This window comes from Motacilla alba, chromosome 4, assembly GCF_015832195.1.
Source record: "Motacilla alba alba isolate MOTALB_02 chromosome 4, Motacilla_alba_V1.0_pri, whole genome shotgun sequence".
In the NCBI taxonomy this organism is placed as follows: Eukaryota; Metazoa; Chordata; class Aves; order Passeriformes; family Motacillidae; genus Motacilla; species Motacilla alba.
In genome coordinates this window covers 15,255,346-15,271,624 of record NC_052019.1, presented here as the reverse complement: position 1 = coordinate 15,271,624, position 16,279 = coordinate 15,255,346, and the positions used below count along the sequence as shown (strand labels likewise).

At 39.4% G+C, this 16,279-nt stretch overlaps 1 protein-coding gene across 11 annotated transcripts in view; it reads left to right on the top strand.

Moving 5' to 3' along the window:
• The window catches only part of LDB2 (LIM domain binding 2), a 214,562-nt gene that overhangs the window by 147,740 nt on the left and 50,543 nt on the right, over nucleotides 1-16,279 (top strand). For all 11 annotated transcript variants that reach the window (XM_038135977.1, XM_038135980.1, XM_038135981.1 and 8 more), the window contains one exon: nucleotides 13,953-14,125. In XM_038135977.1, coding sequence (XP_037991905.1) covers nucleotides 13,953-14,125 — 173 coding nt within the window. The remainder of the gene's footprint in view (nucleotides 1-13,952; nucleotides 14,126-16,279) is intronic.

Genomic DNA, 16,279 nt, shown 5'->3' with positions numbered 1-16,279 from the left:
AAAATATGCCACCTTCACTTTGTATTAGAAAGCAGCTGCAGAGTGGAGCCCATGTTTTCAGGTTGCGCTCAGCTCAGCATGCTTTATTGGCATAATCCAGAAGCATGGGGAGCAGAAACAGTGCAGCCACCTGGCCAGCATCAGAGTACAGCACTGCTCCTCTGCCCTCTCCTCTTAGCTGACTAACTTCACATAAATGGAAATTATTCTCTTTAATTCTCCTCATCATTTTGCAAGCAAAATTTCTGCTGTTTGAGTGGACATCCATGAGAGGCCAATGTTTGTGACTAATGCCTGAGATAAGATCAGTATTATTGTGGGGGAGGGAGTAATTTGAAAATATTTATAAATTAGTGTATTAATGCAGTGAAGAAATGTTGACTTTAGGCAAAGATGTTTTTCTATGGTGAAAAACCAACTTTGCAGGATTGTTCTTTTCTGTTACTCTTCTCTGTAATGGATGCTCACAACAGAACAATTTTGGACTGGTGTTTTTCTGCATTTTATTCCAGCACCTTTTAAATTTGTCATATAATAAAAGTATGAATTGGTTTCTACCAAGCTTAGTCTTACATGGTGTTAGGTTTTGTACACAAATCAGCCAGCTCTCTATTCACTGCAGTAACTGGCACACAAATCTGTTTCCAGATCCTGACTTGAGTTTGCAATGCTGAAGTTAAAAAAACCATATTCTTGGTTGTGAGATATGTACAAATTAATTAGAAGTCAGGGAGATATTTCAGATACATATTAATACAGTAGTATATTTGCATGTTCACACTGCAAGGTGTGAACATCTTATTTTTTTATGCAGAGTCCTCTTTGACTTAATGAGTTTGAAGTATACCAAATTAACTTAGTATTTCCACATTAGGTGCTTTCTGAACGTTTTTAAAATCTGGTAGATTTTGAAAAAAACATTTAATTTTTCAAAGAAGCACTTTGAATTGCATGGTCATATACATATTAGCATATCAGAACATCAAGTTATTTATCTGGGATCATTCTCTCAAATTTCAACAGGGATTCTTATTGAGAGACTTCTACTGTAAACCTATCAAGCACTGCTGATAGATAAAAGTTGTTGCTCTACCTTTAGAAATGAGCTTCCCACCTTGAATTTATCTCAGAAAAAGAGAGAATTTCTCTCTTTCTTTGCAGGAAAACATGTTCCAAGAGAAATTTTTCATATGCTTTCAGCCTAAGATGATAAAGTCTGTATATATTTTCCTGTAATTAAATTAAGAGGTTTTAGGGTGGCACCTGGAATGTGGGGTTCCCTGTACTTGCATGTCAATAGCTGTTAGTGGCTCTGAATTCCATGTCTAACTGTAGGCAACCATCACTTCTGTGGCTTCTGACCTGTTTATTTTTGGAAGTAGGTGTGATGGACCAGGGCAAGGATTGTGCCACACTTCTTTTTTACTTTTTTTTTTTCTTAGGTTTCTAGTTTGTCTGTTGTTAAGCAATGATGTTGGTCTGGGTTGGGCATTTGGGTTCATCCTGGTTGGTGGTTGTGATCAGGCAGTCCCTGAAATTGTCCAAACAGTGGCAGTTCAAGACTGGCATGTGAACTGTATCTTACCTATGGTAGTTCCAGAAATCACAGTGAGTCATTGTGGAAAAACTGTTCCAAGAAGATAATATAATGACTCTCTAAGAAATGTGAAAAAATGTATCATACAGCTAAAAGGTGGTTGTTTCTACTTCAGCACAAATTTCTTGTAGTACTTATTACCAACATTACCTTTTTCAAGTTAAGAGGATTTTGCATTACTTGCATAAAATTTTATTAAAAACTACATATAATGTGTGTTCTGACTGAAGCTTATAAACCTGCTACATTGCTTGCCCTTTTCTGAAACTGCTTCTTTATTATTTCATGTTGTTTTGTCAGACATCTGATTTGTGTAAGTGAACACAGGGCACTTACCTTCATTTTAAGGGTAATAAACAAGACACACTTTTAAAACCAACAAAATATTTTTAAATAGTAGATTATTTTTCTAATTATCTTGTCCACTGTGTTCAATACCGTTTTTACTTTCTCTGCAGTTAGCTTCCATGAGCTTGAAAGAGAAAGAGAGTGGGAAAGCAAGCTTTGCTGCTGAAAAAAAAATCAAAGCCAACCTCCAACAGCTTTTTGAAAAAGAGTGTTCTGGTTGTTATAAAACATGTATATAACCGACAGCTGATATTATCCACTGGTGAGATATTGTTCATACATCTACAGCATAACATTACCAGAAAAATCATGCTGGTTATCAATCCACATGTGCTCAATGCAGTTTGAGGATTTTGAGAATGCCATGTATATCTTTTATCATGTTACTGTAACCCCTCACCTCCCACCAGTTCTCCAGACACACTCCCCACTACGTTATCTCCTCTTTGATGCACATATCAACCCATTTTACCTCTGATATTTTTCTCCTGAATGTGGACCATGCTGTGAAGTTTGACTGACAGTGGTTGAGCACTAAGTCCTGTGTTGGGGGAAAGGATGTCTTTTTCCTTCACGTGGCCAGTCTGTGGCTTTCAGTCTTGCCAGGAAAAGAATTCTTACAGTGTTGAGGAGGTCAGCTGCACCTGTGGGGCAAATGCCTGTATGAGCCTCTTTCCCCCCCGACACCAAGCTGACCAGATGCTGTGTGGCCATTTTCATGTCTCAGAGCCCAAACCAATATAGGAGCTCTCAGAGCTCCTTCTTCACAGGAATGGCTTCCTCAGACATGATGCTAAGCTATGCAAACATGTAGCTTTCGGGTTACTTAATAATGGTGTCTGCCTACAGTATGCTTCTCAGAAATATCCATGGCTCTGTTTGCACTGTAGCAACCACAGTGAAGGAATAGCTTCGACTGCTTAACCTAGCTGCTATAAGTATTATTATTATTATTATTAGTAGTAGTAGTAGTATTATTGCTATCTCTCAATAGAAGCGAGCTTGTGGAGAGCTGCAGAAAGCATCCAAGAAGAAAAGTAGATTCCGTTTGAGCTAAACCCTCTGAGGTCCCAGCAGCCTGTGCTTGTCCTCAGACTTCACATCATGAATGGTGTCCCCCGCTTTTCATCGGGCATGGTGGTGATGACATGAGGTGCTATTCTGGCGGATAGAAACTGGACTGAAACCAAAAATAGAATTTATCATAGTTGCAGCTAATTGAAGGTGCCTGATGTTGCTGATTTTGCCTGGATGAAAATCAAGAACTTTAGAAGTGGAAAAGTCCTCCACTACACATGGTACACATGGTACTCTGTCTCAGTCACTCACAGCTTCCCTTCCAACATTTCTAAGGGTGAAAGTGCATTTTTCAGATCAGTACTTTCTCAGTTGTTTAGTCTTCCCTTATACAGACTGCACATGTTTAACAGTATTTCTAGAATGCATGTAAGACTTTTTTTCCTGCCTCAGCTTCCCATCTCAGTGTGGCTCAGGGCAGACACTGGACATGAGAAACTGGTAGAATTATGTTTGTAGACATCTGTCTCCAGGAAAATTTGACTCCAGAAAAAATAGCACAACAGATCTTCCTATGTGCTTTCATAGCAATAATTGGAATATTTCTACTATTTGGGGGTATGGAGGGAAAAGGGAAGGGAGATCCCCAGCATAACAACCAAGTTCTTATCAAGTGGTAATTGATGTGGTTCTAGTGAATTGCCTAATTTTCATTGACCTGTTTGATTTAGACCAATAAAAGATTAATCAAGTGAAATATGTGGGTTGGTTACTTAACCCACCACCAGCATGAACACACCATAGAAAGGCAGACAGCTTTGTTCTGCAGCACCCAAGCTTTGGTTTTGTAGTTTCTGTCTAGGTTCTAGTTCAGACCAGCTTGGGTACCTGCCTAAAAGGATTGTGGCAGTATGTGAGGGTATGACCAATATCATTTTATCTTAACATCATTCTGCTTATGTTTTTACATAATTATTTTTTTCTCATGCCATGTTTAGCATTCTGCTAGGTCAGATGAAGTCAAGGGTCAGGGGTGTGCTTGATTTAATACAACTGGATGGTTTTCCTGGTTTTTGTCCCTTCCTTTTGGTGTCCTGTCATTTGAATTTTATGGTTTTGCCTTTATTTCTTGAGACAACTTTTCTGGGTATCATTTTCTCTGTTGTGTTGGTCCTTTATGCTGGTACAGATTGCATTTGTTCATCTAAAATGCCTGTCCTGCACAATTTCCATCATTTTTACAGTCTTACGTTTTGTCATTTTCTGCTTGAGTTTGGTTGTGGTTTGTTATGTTTTGACAGTGGTTTGTCATTCAGCTGTGAATAACCTCTTTGGTTTGCTTTTAAAACTTTCTTCCTTGCAGTTGTTGAACAAAGTTAACTGAGCTACTCTTTCTTCAAACTGAATGATTAGCACAGACAGAAGTGTGAGTGGCTGTATACTGCAAGCAGGCAAACCATTTGTTCTGGCTTTATTTGCATTCAGAGTCTAGAATTTTTATGCAAACACAAATACTCTCTTTTCCAAATTTTCATCATGGGAGTGATGGTTTTGATTTATAAGACATGGAAGTTTTCGAGTTGAAACTGGAGCTTCCTCATCTAAGGTATAATGTTTTGTCTATGGAAGAAAAACATGGGTAACCCACCCATTTTTCACCTCCAGCCTAAAAAAATCAGCTTAGACTGTATGCTTCCTGATAAATCTGCCTGCCATGACAAATTCTGAATTTTTTTAATGTCATGGATGGGTCTGGCCTGTTCTGTACTATTAGAAATCTAATTCAGTTGTTTAAACAATAAATTGTATGGGCTCTGAGTTTTCATTCTAGGATCGAGTAGCAGGCTCCCTAAGTTACTAGTGTTGTCAATGGATACAGAGAAAAAAAATTAAAGCTTGAAGCTGGTACAGAACTGTGCAGGGCTGGTGCCCTGCTATTTGTGCTTCAGCTTGAGACACTGGTTATGAGACCTGCAGGAAAGGAGCTGAGAGTGGAAGTTGACTGTGAGCCAGCAATGTGCCACTGCAGTAAAGAAATCAACAGCCTCCTGGGCTGCACAAGGCAGAGTTTGAGGGAGATGATGGGGGTGGTCTTTCCCTCGGCACCGGACAGACAGATCTGGTGTAGGATAGTCAGTTTGGACTCACCATTTAGAAGCAAGACATGGATATACTGGAGTGAGTCCAGAAACAAGACATGAATATGATTAAGGGCTTGGAGGATTTGCAATGTGAGAAGTGGCTGAGAGAGTTGAGACTCTGCAGCCTGGAGAAGCCTATAATGTGTGTAAATATATGATGGGGACAGAGTAAAGAACATAGAATCAGACTTTTCAGTATTGTGGAGTGTCATGCAAGAGGTAGTGACCACAAAGTGCAACAGAGAAAATTCCATTTAAACACAACAAAAACTGGTTTTTTTCAAAGGTGGTCAAACATTTGCACAAGTTACCCAGAGAGGTTGTGAAGGCTTCATCTTTGGAGGCACTCAAAACCCAATTGGACACAGCCCTAGACAAGCCACTGCAGATGCTCCTTCTCTGAGTGGAGGGTGGGATGATCTCCAGAGGTGCTCTCCAAGTCCAGGTGCTATCCTGTGAAAGGGATCTTGGACTCTGCTGCTTTCTCTCTACATCCCCTGGTCTAGATTCTCTTGGCCTGAGGCTGAAATACTCGACATCTGATAAAAGAATTTTGTACTGAGCAGTTCTTTAAAGACTGGTGGTCAACTACCAGTGTAATAAGAAAAAGGTTGGGGGGAGATTTTGTTGTAGGGTGGCCTACAACAAACCTTAATTAAAAATTACTTTCGTGCAGTTTAGCTTTATGCTGAGACGTATAGGGGATTTTATAGTTCTTTTCTCAATGTTTTTACCAAAATAAATTATAGTGAAATATTGTCTCCAGAGGAATGAAGGATTTAAGACTGAGTTGCAGATTATGTGTCTGTTGAGAATAAGGGTCATAAGGTGCAGGGAGTAAAGCTGAGGTCTCATTGTCATATTTTCTGTTACTTGCTCTTGACTCAAGTGTGTTTTAGAGGATTGAAGTGCTGGTTACACTCTTTAGAGAAAAGGAAATACACTGTCAAGTGAATCAAATTTTACACACAAATCCTCACCAGGGTGAAATGTTGTTAGAAAATACTGGAGAAAAGGCACAGTCAGATCTAACACAATGATTGAATTACGCAGGCTAGAAGGAATTGGAAAGAAAAAAATCTATACATTTGCAACTTTATAAGCTTTAATATTTTGGGTTATAGCCTTTACCTGTAGGGACTGTTGTTGATATAAAATGAGTAAGATACTGCAGATAGATACCATGAAAGTGAAATGGATCTAAACAAAACCATTGAGTTCTGGTTGTGGGAAGGATTCAATTCACTCAGTAACAGTACTGAATCGTGTTGCACTTCCCACTTTGTAATTTTGACACAAAATTGAGAACAAAGGCAAATTGGTTAGAAACATTAGATTTCCACAATATCCAGAAAGTGCTGTGTAGATAATTAAAAATAAAAATGTAATTTTATGTACATGGGAAGAATATATATGTAATATGCTAATTTTACTCCTCAAAAGGTGTTCTTTTGCAATATGGAGGTACTATTTCCACTCTCTTCCAAATCTCATGGTGTTTAAAATTTATAATGTGTGTAGATTATGCAGATGTTTTCAGAATGTGCAAAACAATGTAGCATATTACTAGTATAATACTATTAAAAGTATTACTATTAAAAGTGTACTCTAATATAGTATTATCCTTATTACTATTGTATAGATTTTATAACATACTTTTACCTAATATTTAATTAGTATAAATAACCAGAAATTTCTATTAGTGGAAATTAATCATACATTCTAATTTTTATTCTAAAAGTAATCTACATGATAGAAGCCCAGTCTTACGCACTAGATAGGGATTAAAAAAGGACAGGTCTGTGTGTGCCAGATTCTGCCTTGGGTACATGTGGGTGGTTTAATCAACATGGCCCACATGTCTCTGAGACAGAATTTGGATTTATTAGACTGCCTTTTCACTGCCTTCCATGCCACACTATCAAATGTGACAGTAGCTTTTCCTAGGAATTGACAGATTTGTGTTGTTTGGGTCTGAATCCGCTCGGCAGATAAGGTGTTACAGAGGTGGAGGAGCCGTCCCATGAGCATCCTACCTTGCAGCTCTTCCAGAGCTGGAGATTTGCTGTTGTCCAGCTTCAGAGAGGGATTCCTCCCTGCACATCCCAGCCAGATGGACTGCTTCTGGAAGAGAACTAGGCTGATGTGCTCTTTCACTGGGACAGTTTTGGGCAAACAGAAGTGTGGGCAGAGCAACAGCAGTGGTACCACTATGTAACTCCATGAAGTTTGCTCTGTGTGTACTGGTGTGTTTACTTCAGTTACAAAAACATATGTAAATGAACATGCCAAGCCCTGGCCCACGCAGATGTCAGTTGGCTGTGCCCACAGATGTCAATTAAGAGTTAACAGAAAGCTCATGCTCTCTTTTGCAGTGCCCAGAAAGGTTTATTTGCAATCAATGGGCTGCTGTCTCCTGACTTCCCTAGTCCCTACATCTGGCTGAGGAGAGTTAGTTACATCTCCATTTAATTACTGAGATCCAACTGTGATAATCTCTCAAGCAAGAGACTCTCATAGTCTGCCTAGAGCTTTATGGGACAGCTCAACATTTTGTGTTGGGAGCCAAAAAAAACCCCACAGCCCCAACCAGCAGAGTTCCTCAAACCCATCTATAGCATGTTGATGAGATAATCAGCTGCAGGCTGCACCAGAGCTTCCAGAGCTCCTTTGAGCTATAGGAAGAGGATGTTTCTTTTTCATTCTGTTGCTGATTCTGTGGAACTTTTAAGGGCTTTTTATCTTTTATATTTTTGGGTTTATTTGTTTCTGTTTTATTACTTATTTTATAACCTAGCTTTAATTAAAGACAGAGGACTTGACAGGATTCAAATTGCAAAAAAAACAGCCTGAAAGCAATAAAACCAATATTTTTATTTCACTGATTAACACTTCCATTGTTCTCTGCTACACCAACTTGGCAGTTATTTTACATGGTATATCTGCTAAATCCAAATGTCTGATCCTGAGAGCTTCTGCTGGAAATGCAACACATGAGCAGTTCAGTGAGCAGGGAGGGGTTTGCTGTCAAGCCCTGCTTCTGCAAAGAGGCCATGACCCTTCATTCTGTAGTGGGGGCACTGAGATTTTGACAGCAGCCTATCTTTGGCACACAAAGGGAGGAAATGTTCTTCTACCATTCCTATCCCACAAATAATACCAGTTTCCTGTGAACTAGAAAAACATGTTTACTTTCTAATTTACTCAAATCTTCCTTGGGGAAAAAAACCCCAACCATTCAACAGTATCATCACCACCACGCTGTGTGGTGGTACCAAAATTATATTGTAAACTATTTTTTCAGCTGGCTTTCTACCCATAGCTCATCTGAGGCTTGGAAAAACCCTGAACCTCACAAGTTATGGATAATCCCATCTGGAGATCATTGGACTTTTTGGCTCAGTTTGGGATGGAATAATAATTCTAGAGTTAAACATATTCCTAACAGAACTAAGTGTTTTATGCTCAGGCAAGCATATCTAGAAGGGCAAATAAACTAAAGGAACAGGGTGAGAGAGGGACATCCTAATCATCTTTGTTGCATGGCTAGGCCAAAAATCAGGAGTGTGACATCAGTGCATCCCTCCTTGAGAGGCAGGCCTTGGGCTGTTTAATATGTCAGATGGTTTCATTCTATTCTTTAGAATTCCCCATGGGTGATACTTGAGGAATTATATATACCATAGCTGTTACTGACCTATAAAGCTTCTCGCCTAGGTTCATAGATTGAATTAATTGATTTCTGGACCACTCATATTTAGGGGGGTTGTCACAAATCTATCTTACTTCAAATTCTAACACATTCTGCTTTTTTCTCTCTGAATCATGGAAAAGTTACATGGAATCACATTTAGCCAAGCTGTCACACTACAACATAAGTGAATGTTATATCATGCCAGTAGATGATAGAATTCTCTTTTTTTTTGTGCAACATATTAATTTCTGATATGCCTTTCTTATAGACATTTTCATATAAAAAACTATTTCTTGTTGCTAAATCCAGCTGATCTTTGTCACTTTGCTTGGCTATCTAGGCAACTGCCAGCAAAATCAAGCAAAGATTAAGTGGCAGTGCCCACTTCTCATAAGGAATCCTCTTTCAGCTAGGGAGGAATGCTGCCCAGGACAAAATGATGATTTAAAGCAGCATTCCATTGATCTGGAATTTAAGCCTGAATGCTGAGGAGCTATTTTCCTTCTAGTGAATTGACCTTGCAATGTGGGGTGTCACATTTCACACCATTAAATGGTCTTTTCTGGGTAATGGGACATTAAAGCCTGTTATTATTTGTATAGATGAAGGTAATTTTTCCATGTTAAAAAAGTATTGCAAGTTTGTGTTTTAAATGTTTAAAAATCTATATGCTTTGGAGTAGGGTTGCTCACCTTTGTAGCAGGGGTATATCTTTGACCTCTTTGTGGAAATTTGACTGAATTTAACAGATTTCTACATATTTTGGAGAAAAGAAAGGTACCCATTCTCAGGTATTCAGTGCAGCCTTTACTAGAGTTTGACAGCTACAATTTCCAAGGTCTTCCATCCCAGGCACATAGCTCATGTGGGACATCCACATGCCAACTACACAGAGTAACTTGATATTTTGCAGGTCACGGCTATGTGGAATCATGGTCATTTCCATTACAAAACCCACAGGGCAGGCTCAGCCAGGTGCATGTAAGAGCAGGAAACACTTTCTTCTCTACTGCTGGCAGATGTGCCTGGGATCCAGGTGGCCTTTAAGGAGGAAGGAACTTTACCTGAATGTAGAGGAAAGGAAAGGGAAGAGGAGGGGGAGAAAAAGCAGGGTAAAAATCAGGACCAGATGCCATTGATATGATAGAGGAGAGAGAAGTAGTAACGGGGAGATGAAAGGAGAAGACGGAGGATGCTTGAGTAAGGGAGGGTTGGTAGTCAATGAGAAAAGTACAGGTAATGAGGATATGTTTGGCTGGGTGAAGGTACACAGAGGAAAGAGGTCCTCTTGACTGGTCTCTGGCTGATAGGAAGCTGAAGGAAGCAAAGAAATATAGGATTAATTTGGAGAAAGAATCTGCTGTTACAAAAAAACAGAGTGGGGAAAAGGGCAGAGAGAGAATGTGGTAGGGGTAACCCACAAAGTCAAGATCCAGAAGGAGAACTTAGGCTGCTAAGGCAGGGAGGCTGGGAAAAGCAGCTGTGAAAGCCCAGCTGGGTAGGAAGGGCACTGAAAAAGTGTGTGTGAAGTTGGCATTTTGGACACTGTGGAGGAAAATGAGGAAACTGAGACTGGATAACTGGGCCTTCTTAATTAAGAAGAATGAAAAAAACATGAAGATTTAGGGTAGGCTATTGGGTCTCCTTGAGCCAAAAAGAGACATCATTTGAGGAGGGGGAGAAGACAAGGAGGTACTGGGAGTTGAACAGGCAGCTTGGAAGATAAGCAACCAACCATAAGCTGAGAAAACAGAGAACTGGACCATAGGGGTGGGCGAGGGAAAAGACTGGAGAAAGAATGAAGCCCTGACATTGAAAAAGGAAATTACAAGAACTTCTTATCAAACTGCTTCTGCAAATTCTCAGCTCAGAGCTCCTTTAGCTAAGATCTGTATGCTAGCTCTGAAGGCTCCATATGATGCTCCTTTAGGGAAGAGTGGTGTGGTAGGGAGGAGCCCTAAAAAACCATGCACAGACACACGTTCTTCAACATGTGTCCGGTGGAGTAAAAGCCAAGCTCTAAAATATGAAGGCATTCCAATAAAGCACATAAAGCTTCATTCATCAATGGGATGTGCTGTAGACTATACTTTCCATTATTGCTGTGACTGGCACTGGGGAATTGCAAACCCAAGGCCAGGCTGGCACAGCTTGCTCTATGCTCTGCAAGGGGTGAGTTCATTTCACTGGCATAAGGATGTCTGGACCACATCCTGAAGTGGCCACAAGTATCCAGTTGTTCCATAGTTCTGCCTTCACATTGTTTGGGGTCCTCCTAGAAAGTATCCTGTTATCTCTAGCAGAAGATTCGTGGTGCTGCTGGAATCTTGTTGACATGTACAGCAGCAGGCACAGGTGGAGTGTGTGCGTCCACATGTGAGCATGTCCACCTACTGCAAGTAGGGAAAGAAAAGCACCATTGCCATGTTCCCATTCTTTTTCTCGGGAAAGGATTGTATGTATGCATGCAGCAGAGCAGGGAGTGCACACACATGTGTGCTTGCATCTCATCTACACAATTATGTCTTGGAAGAGAAAAATTCAAGGAATAGTCCTTTGCATTAAAAAGTGCACAAAGTTTGGGATGATGTCAAGACCTTATAAGAGTTATTCCACAGCCCTTTGTTGTTCTTGGAAATTCCATTTCCTGCACAAAAACCCTTGTTACTGCTGTAGAGTTTAATGTTTATCCTAGAAATGAAATGATTGTTTTGAGCCATTGAGTGCTTTGGGAAAAGAACCAAAACCTTGAACATGCTTCAGTCTTTCGTGGCAAAGCTGAGGAGAGGTCTGCTCATTAATACAGGTTTCCATTACTCTTTCTTCTGGAGCTGAATATTTAGCTATAAACAATTACACTGGATATTTGCATCCGTTATTTTCAGATCTGCAGACTGACAGGGTCTGCACGTGCATCTGTAATGGAAAATGAGGTTCCATGGAGCACATGGAACCTTCCTTGTGTGTACCTCCATTCATCTGCATTCTTTTGGTCTCCCACTTTGTTCTCAACAGTAGCATATCCCTGTGGCAAGCATAGATAACACTTACCAGGAAATAACTTTTATAAAAAATGCTTACTATTAAAAAGAATATGTTATTTAATGTATTTCTAGCCTTGTTTAATGTGTTATAGTTGTAAATACAGGGCAAAAAGCAACACCACATGACCATGTTACTTTGGGAACAGTATATAAACTGCAGTTAAATGGTTTGAAGATATTTATGCAGTCCATAAGTCATATGAATAGAGGTTTATCACAATCAGTAGGAATGCTGGATTTTCATATCACCCATTTGCTGCTTAAGATGATTAGCAGGAAATTTAATTTGCACTAATTAGCCTTAGGGGAGCAAGAAATTAACTTGATGGGTAAATTTCACTTTTTACTGTATACCACACCAATATGAAGAAATTTGAGTTAAACCATGAATTAGATCCTATGCTAATACGCTGGACTTCAGCTGTTCTAAATTAAATTAAAAGACTGTAAAAATTATTATATGCATGGTTACTGGGTGGGGTTTTTTAGGATCTACAGTTGTACAACAGTCTTTCAATATATCCACTGAATTGTCAGCCACTTCCAGAGAGTGTGGGATATTTTTGTACATTAAAGTATATTGATATGTGATATTACAGCAAAAGCTTTTACAAGTCCTAATTTTCTCTATTTGCATATTTTCATTACACAATATGCATTATGACTGCCTATTCAATATTTCACATTGCAATGCACAGAACAAAAACAGTATTCACAGAACTACTGTGAAAATTCCCTATTTTTTAATTTGCAATACCCATTTGCAAATGCATTTTTACGTTAGGAGCCTTTGTTCATATGCTGGCGAAATTTCTATGAAAATAGTTTTTTTAGAAATCACTCTCAAAAGTATACAGCAAATGAAGGAGGCATGAGTCACCACATAGTCCTAATAGAAAAATTAGAATTAGGAACTAATAAACTCTAATCTTGCCTGTGGATGGTGACTTTTCTACCTCATTCTTCCAAGAGACCATTTAGATTGCTTGGTTTTTCCCTGTAAAATGAAGGCAATTTTTATGTATCCACCACTCAAAATTACTGTGGATTGATTAATGCTTGCAAAGCAATGAGTCATTTGGTATGGAAGTATCCATTTATTATAAACTGAAATGTTCTCTTATACCAGGCTTGTGGTTACATTCAAATTTATCTGTAAAGAAGGAGATGGAAAGCATCAGTTCCCCATGAGATAATTGCCTTTGATGTCAGTGCTGCTGCTGCTAGTTTGTGTCTGAAGCCCACTCAGAAGCTCACTCTCAGTACTACATGTTTGCAATTAGACCTTGCAAAACTTACCTGAAACTACCACTGAAGTGGGAGATGTGACTTCAGTGAGTTTTGCCTGACTAAATAATTCTGAATTGGGTACCTTCAGTCCATAGTTTGGGGTTTAAGTGGTGCATGTAAGGGAGTCCAGGTGTCAGCTCAGACTTTCGAGCGTATGACATAAATAGTGGTCTAAAGAGAGATCTCAGATAAATCTGTGGGTAGTCATATATTGTATAACATTCTAGTTTTCCACTCTCAGGTCCTCCTTCAATCCCCAGTACTCTGATTTCTCAGTAGCAGCCCTCCTGTTGAATCAAGAGTGCATGTGCATGTGTGTGTGTGCACATGGATGGGTGGCTAAATATAAATATACACATGCCCACACACAAAAAAACATATATGTGTACACAACCCCCTTATATAAAAGTGCTTTGCTTTTTTGGGTGTAGAAGTATATTTCTGTCAATACTCACCACTTGTATTTATACACTTGTGGGTAATATTCAGCTTTCAGTAGTAATTGACATCATGTGGGTTTTTGTGTAATAATTACTTTGGGACAAAAAAACCTTGCAGATGGTTTCAAGAGTGACTCTAACTTGCCATCAATGTAAAAAGATTAAATATGATGAGCCCACGCCCTCTGAATGGAGTCAGCCATTTTCATTGATTTCAGTGGGAGCAGGCACAACTTTGTCTCTACAAAAGGGAGAGAACACATATTCATTAAATGAGTTTGATTTCATTGCACTTAAAATTATTCGTGTGGTGTTAGCAAATGGTTTGAGATTTTATAACCTAGAGCATTTGCTGAATTCTGCTTTGTATTTTCCTCACAGCAATTGGAAGAACCCTCATTCCTCGTTATTTTAGCACTGTCTTTGAAGGAGGTGTAACAGACCTGTATTACATTCTCAAGCACTCAAAAGAGTCATACCACAACTCATCCATCACAGTGGACTGTGATCAATGCACCATGGTCACTCAGCATGGAAAACCCATGTTTACCAAGGTAACAGGGAAGACTCAATAAAGCATGTTGTTGGTTTTTTGGTTTTCTTTTTCAGTGTGTATAAGGGTGAGGAATATTGGCTGTTGAATTTTTCTGGTAGACTGAGATTATTTCTAATACTGAAAACCCTCGGAGCCATTTAATTACTGTTTTCTATATTCATTATGTGACTGGAAGATTCTGTGGGTATCTCCGGTAATTCTCCCAGAAAGATTGCAAGAGAAACACATAATGTCAGGTTGCCAGAATTATCAGTTTTATGTGAATTAAATTCAGCCTGCCCATCTCCTTTTCTCTGGGTTTGATTTTAAAGCAACAAGGAGATTTCACCTCATTGCTGGTACCTACCATTTGGGATAGTATCCATTACATTTGATACTTACCTAGTACAAGGACTATAAATCTCTAGGAAAATACTGATTTAATACAGTAGGATGCAAATCCAAAAGCTGTGAAGTCAATGGAAGGAGTCAATTGAAACAAGCTCTGGATAAAACAGTTAGTGAATATTCAATATTTGTTATTGATTGTGAATTATCTTCATGCATATGGCACATCCAGTCCTGTAATTAAAATGGGTGCCATATATGGCTATAAAAAAGCAGTACCAAAAGGATGAAAAATAAAATTATAACAAAATTTTTCTTATATCAAAAAAAAAAATCAGTAAACTTGTTTTGAAGTGGATACATTTTAATACATTAACAGTAAATAAGGATAACAGGAAATACTGTTTTTCCATTTTGTACCTGTTCATCTTTAATTTTTCATAAAAAAAAAGAACAAAGGGAGAAGGGGCAGCAGGAGAAGGTAGCTAATCTGTGTTGCCCTTGAATTGCAGGACCGTGGAGGTTTTAATTTTAAGTCCCTGGCTATTGACAGCATCATGACCAGGGTTACATGGCTTATGCTGTTTTAGCATGTGTGTGAGTCCCATCCCTTTGAGGTCCTGCTCTGCCACCTGCCCTGGGTGGGGCTCAGAGGGAGAGGAAGCTGCTGGTGTGTGGTGCACTGGTGCACCAGGACGTGTGAGCCCATCCAGCCCTGTGGCTAACACAGACACAGATAGACAGACACAGAGAAGAGGCCAGATATTCCTGTTGGCACCTCTTTGCTACCTCACTGCTCACGAGGAGCTGTGAGTCCTGGCAGGTACAGGAGATGTGCCAAAGTTACACAGTAGCTGCTTCACTGCCGAGCTCCCTACAGCGATTTCTGTGTCTTTTCCCTTTGTGTTGGCTTTGATACAATAGCAAATAAAAGGGGGTTGGTGGGGTTTTTTTTAACCAGTAAATGCATAATGCTTTTCTCAATTCAATTAGATTATTTTACTTATGGCAGCACATGACAGTGTTGTTATTTTGGAAAGGAGGTTAGCAGTATGGACTGGGCTGGGTGCCTCTCCTTGTGTGAGGGGGCCGCAGTTGCCTCCCATGGCACTGTCCTGTTGTGTGCACTGGGTCTCTGTCTGCTGCAGCCCTGGCAGTGCACAGCTTGCCTCAGCCTTCACATTTCTCTGGCAGATTCCAGTATAAACCTGTGTCCCGGTAGAAAAGTTCAGGTGGGGATTTGATTTGGATTCTAGGAGAAAAATTAGGAAGGTTTAATGCCTGCGTGTTTAAAATACAACTTTTTAGTAAGAGCAAATCTGAAATAAAACACAGTAGTTGATGGAATAGGGGAGAAGAAATAATACTCTTTCAGAAATAAGTTAGAGCTGAATGTTGTCTCAGCTGTGCTTATTTAATTTCTAGCAGAGATACCTAGGGCACACATCTTGTACCCCAAGGTGAATACCTACGGTAAATTCCTACTCTCACAGCATCGGTGATGGAACAAAGCAGATATCCCATAATAAGCACCACTGCAATGGGCTGTGTAGCTCCTTGGATCATACCTGAATTTGACCCTCTGAAACTATTGTGGGGAGGAGGAGTTAATGCAAACATACAAGCTGTTTCAGTTTCACACTCAAATTCTTTGCTGCAAATTCAGGAACTTCTAATACAACAGACTAAACCACTTTTCATAATGTATTGAATCAAGAATCCAACAGAATCAAGAATCAAATGTACTTTATTCATTTCAACATTTTGCTAGTTAGAGCAACTCACTGCATACAGCAGTATTGGATGAATATATAAAATGGCATTT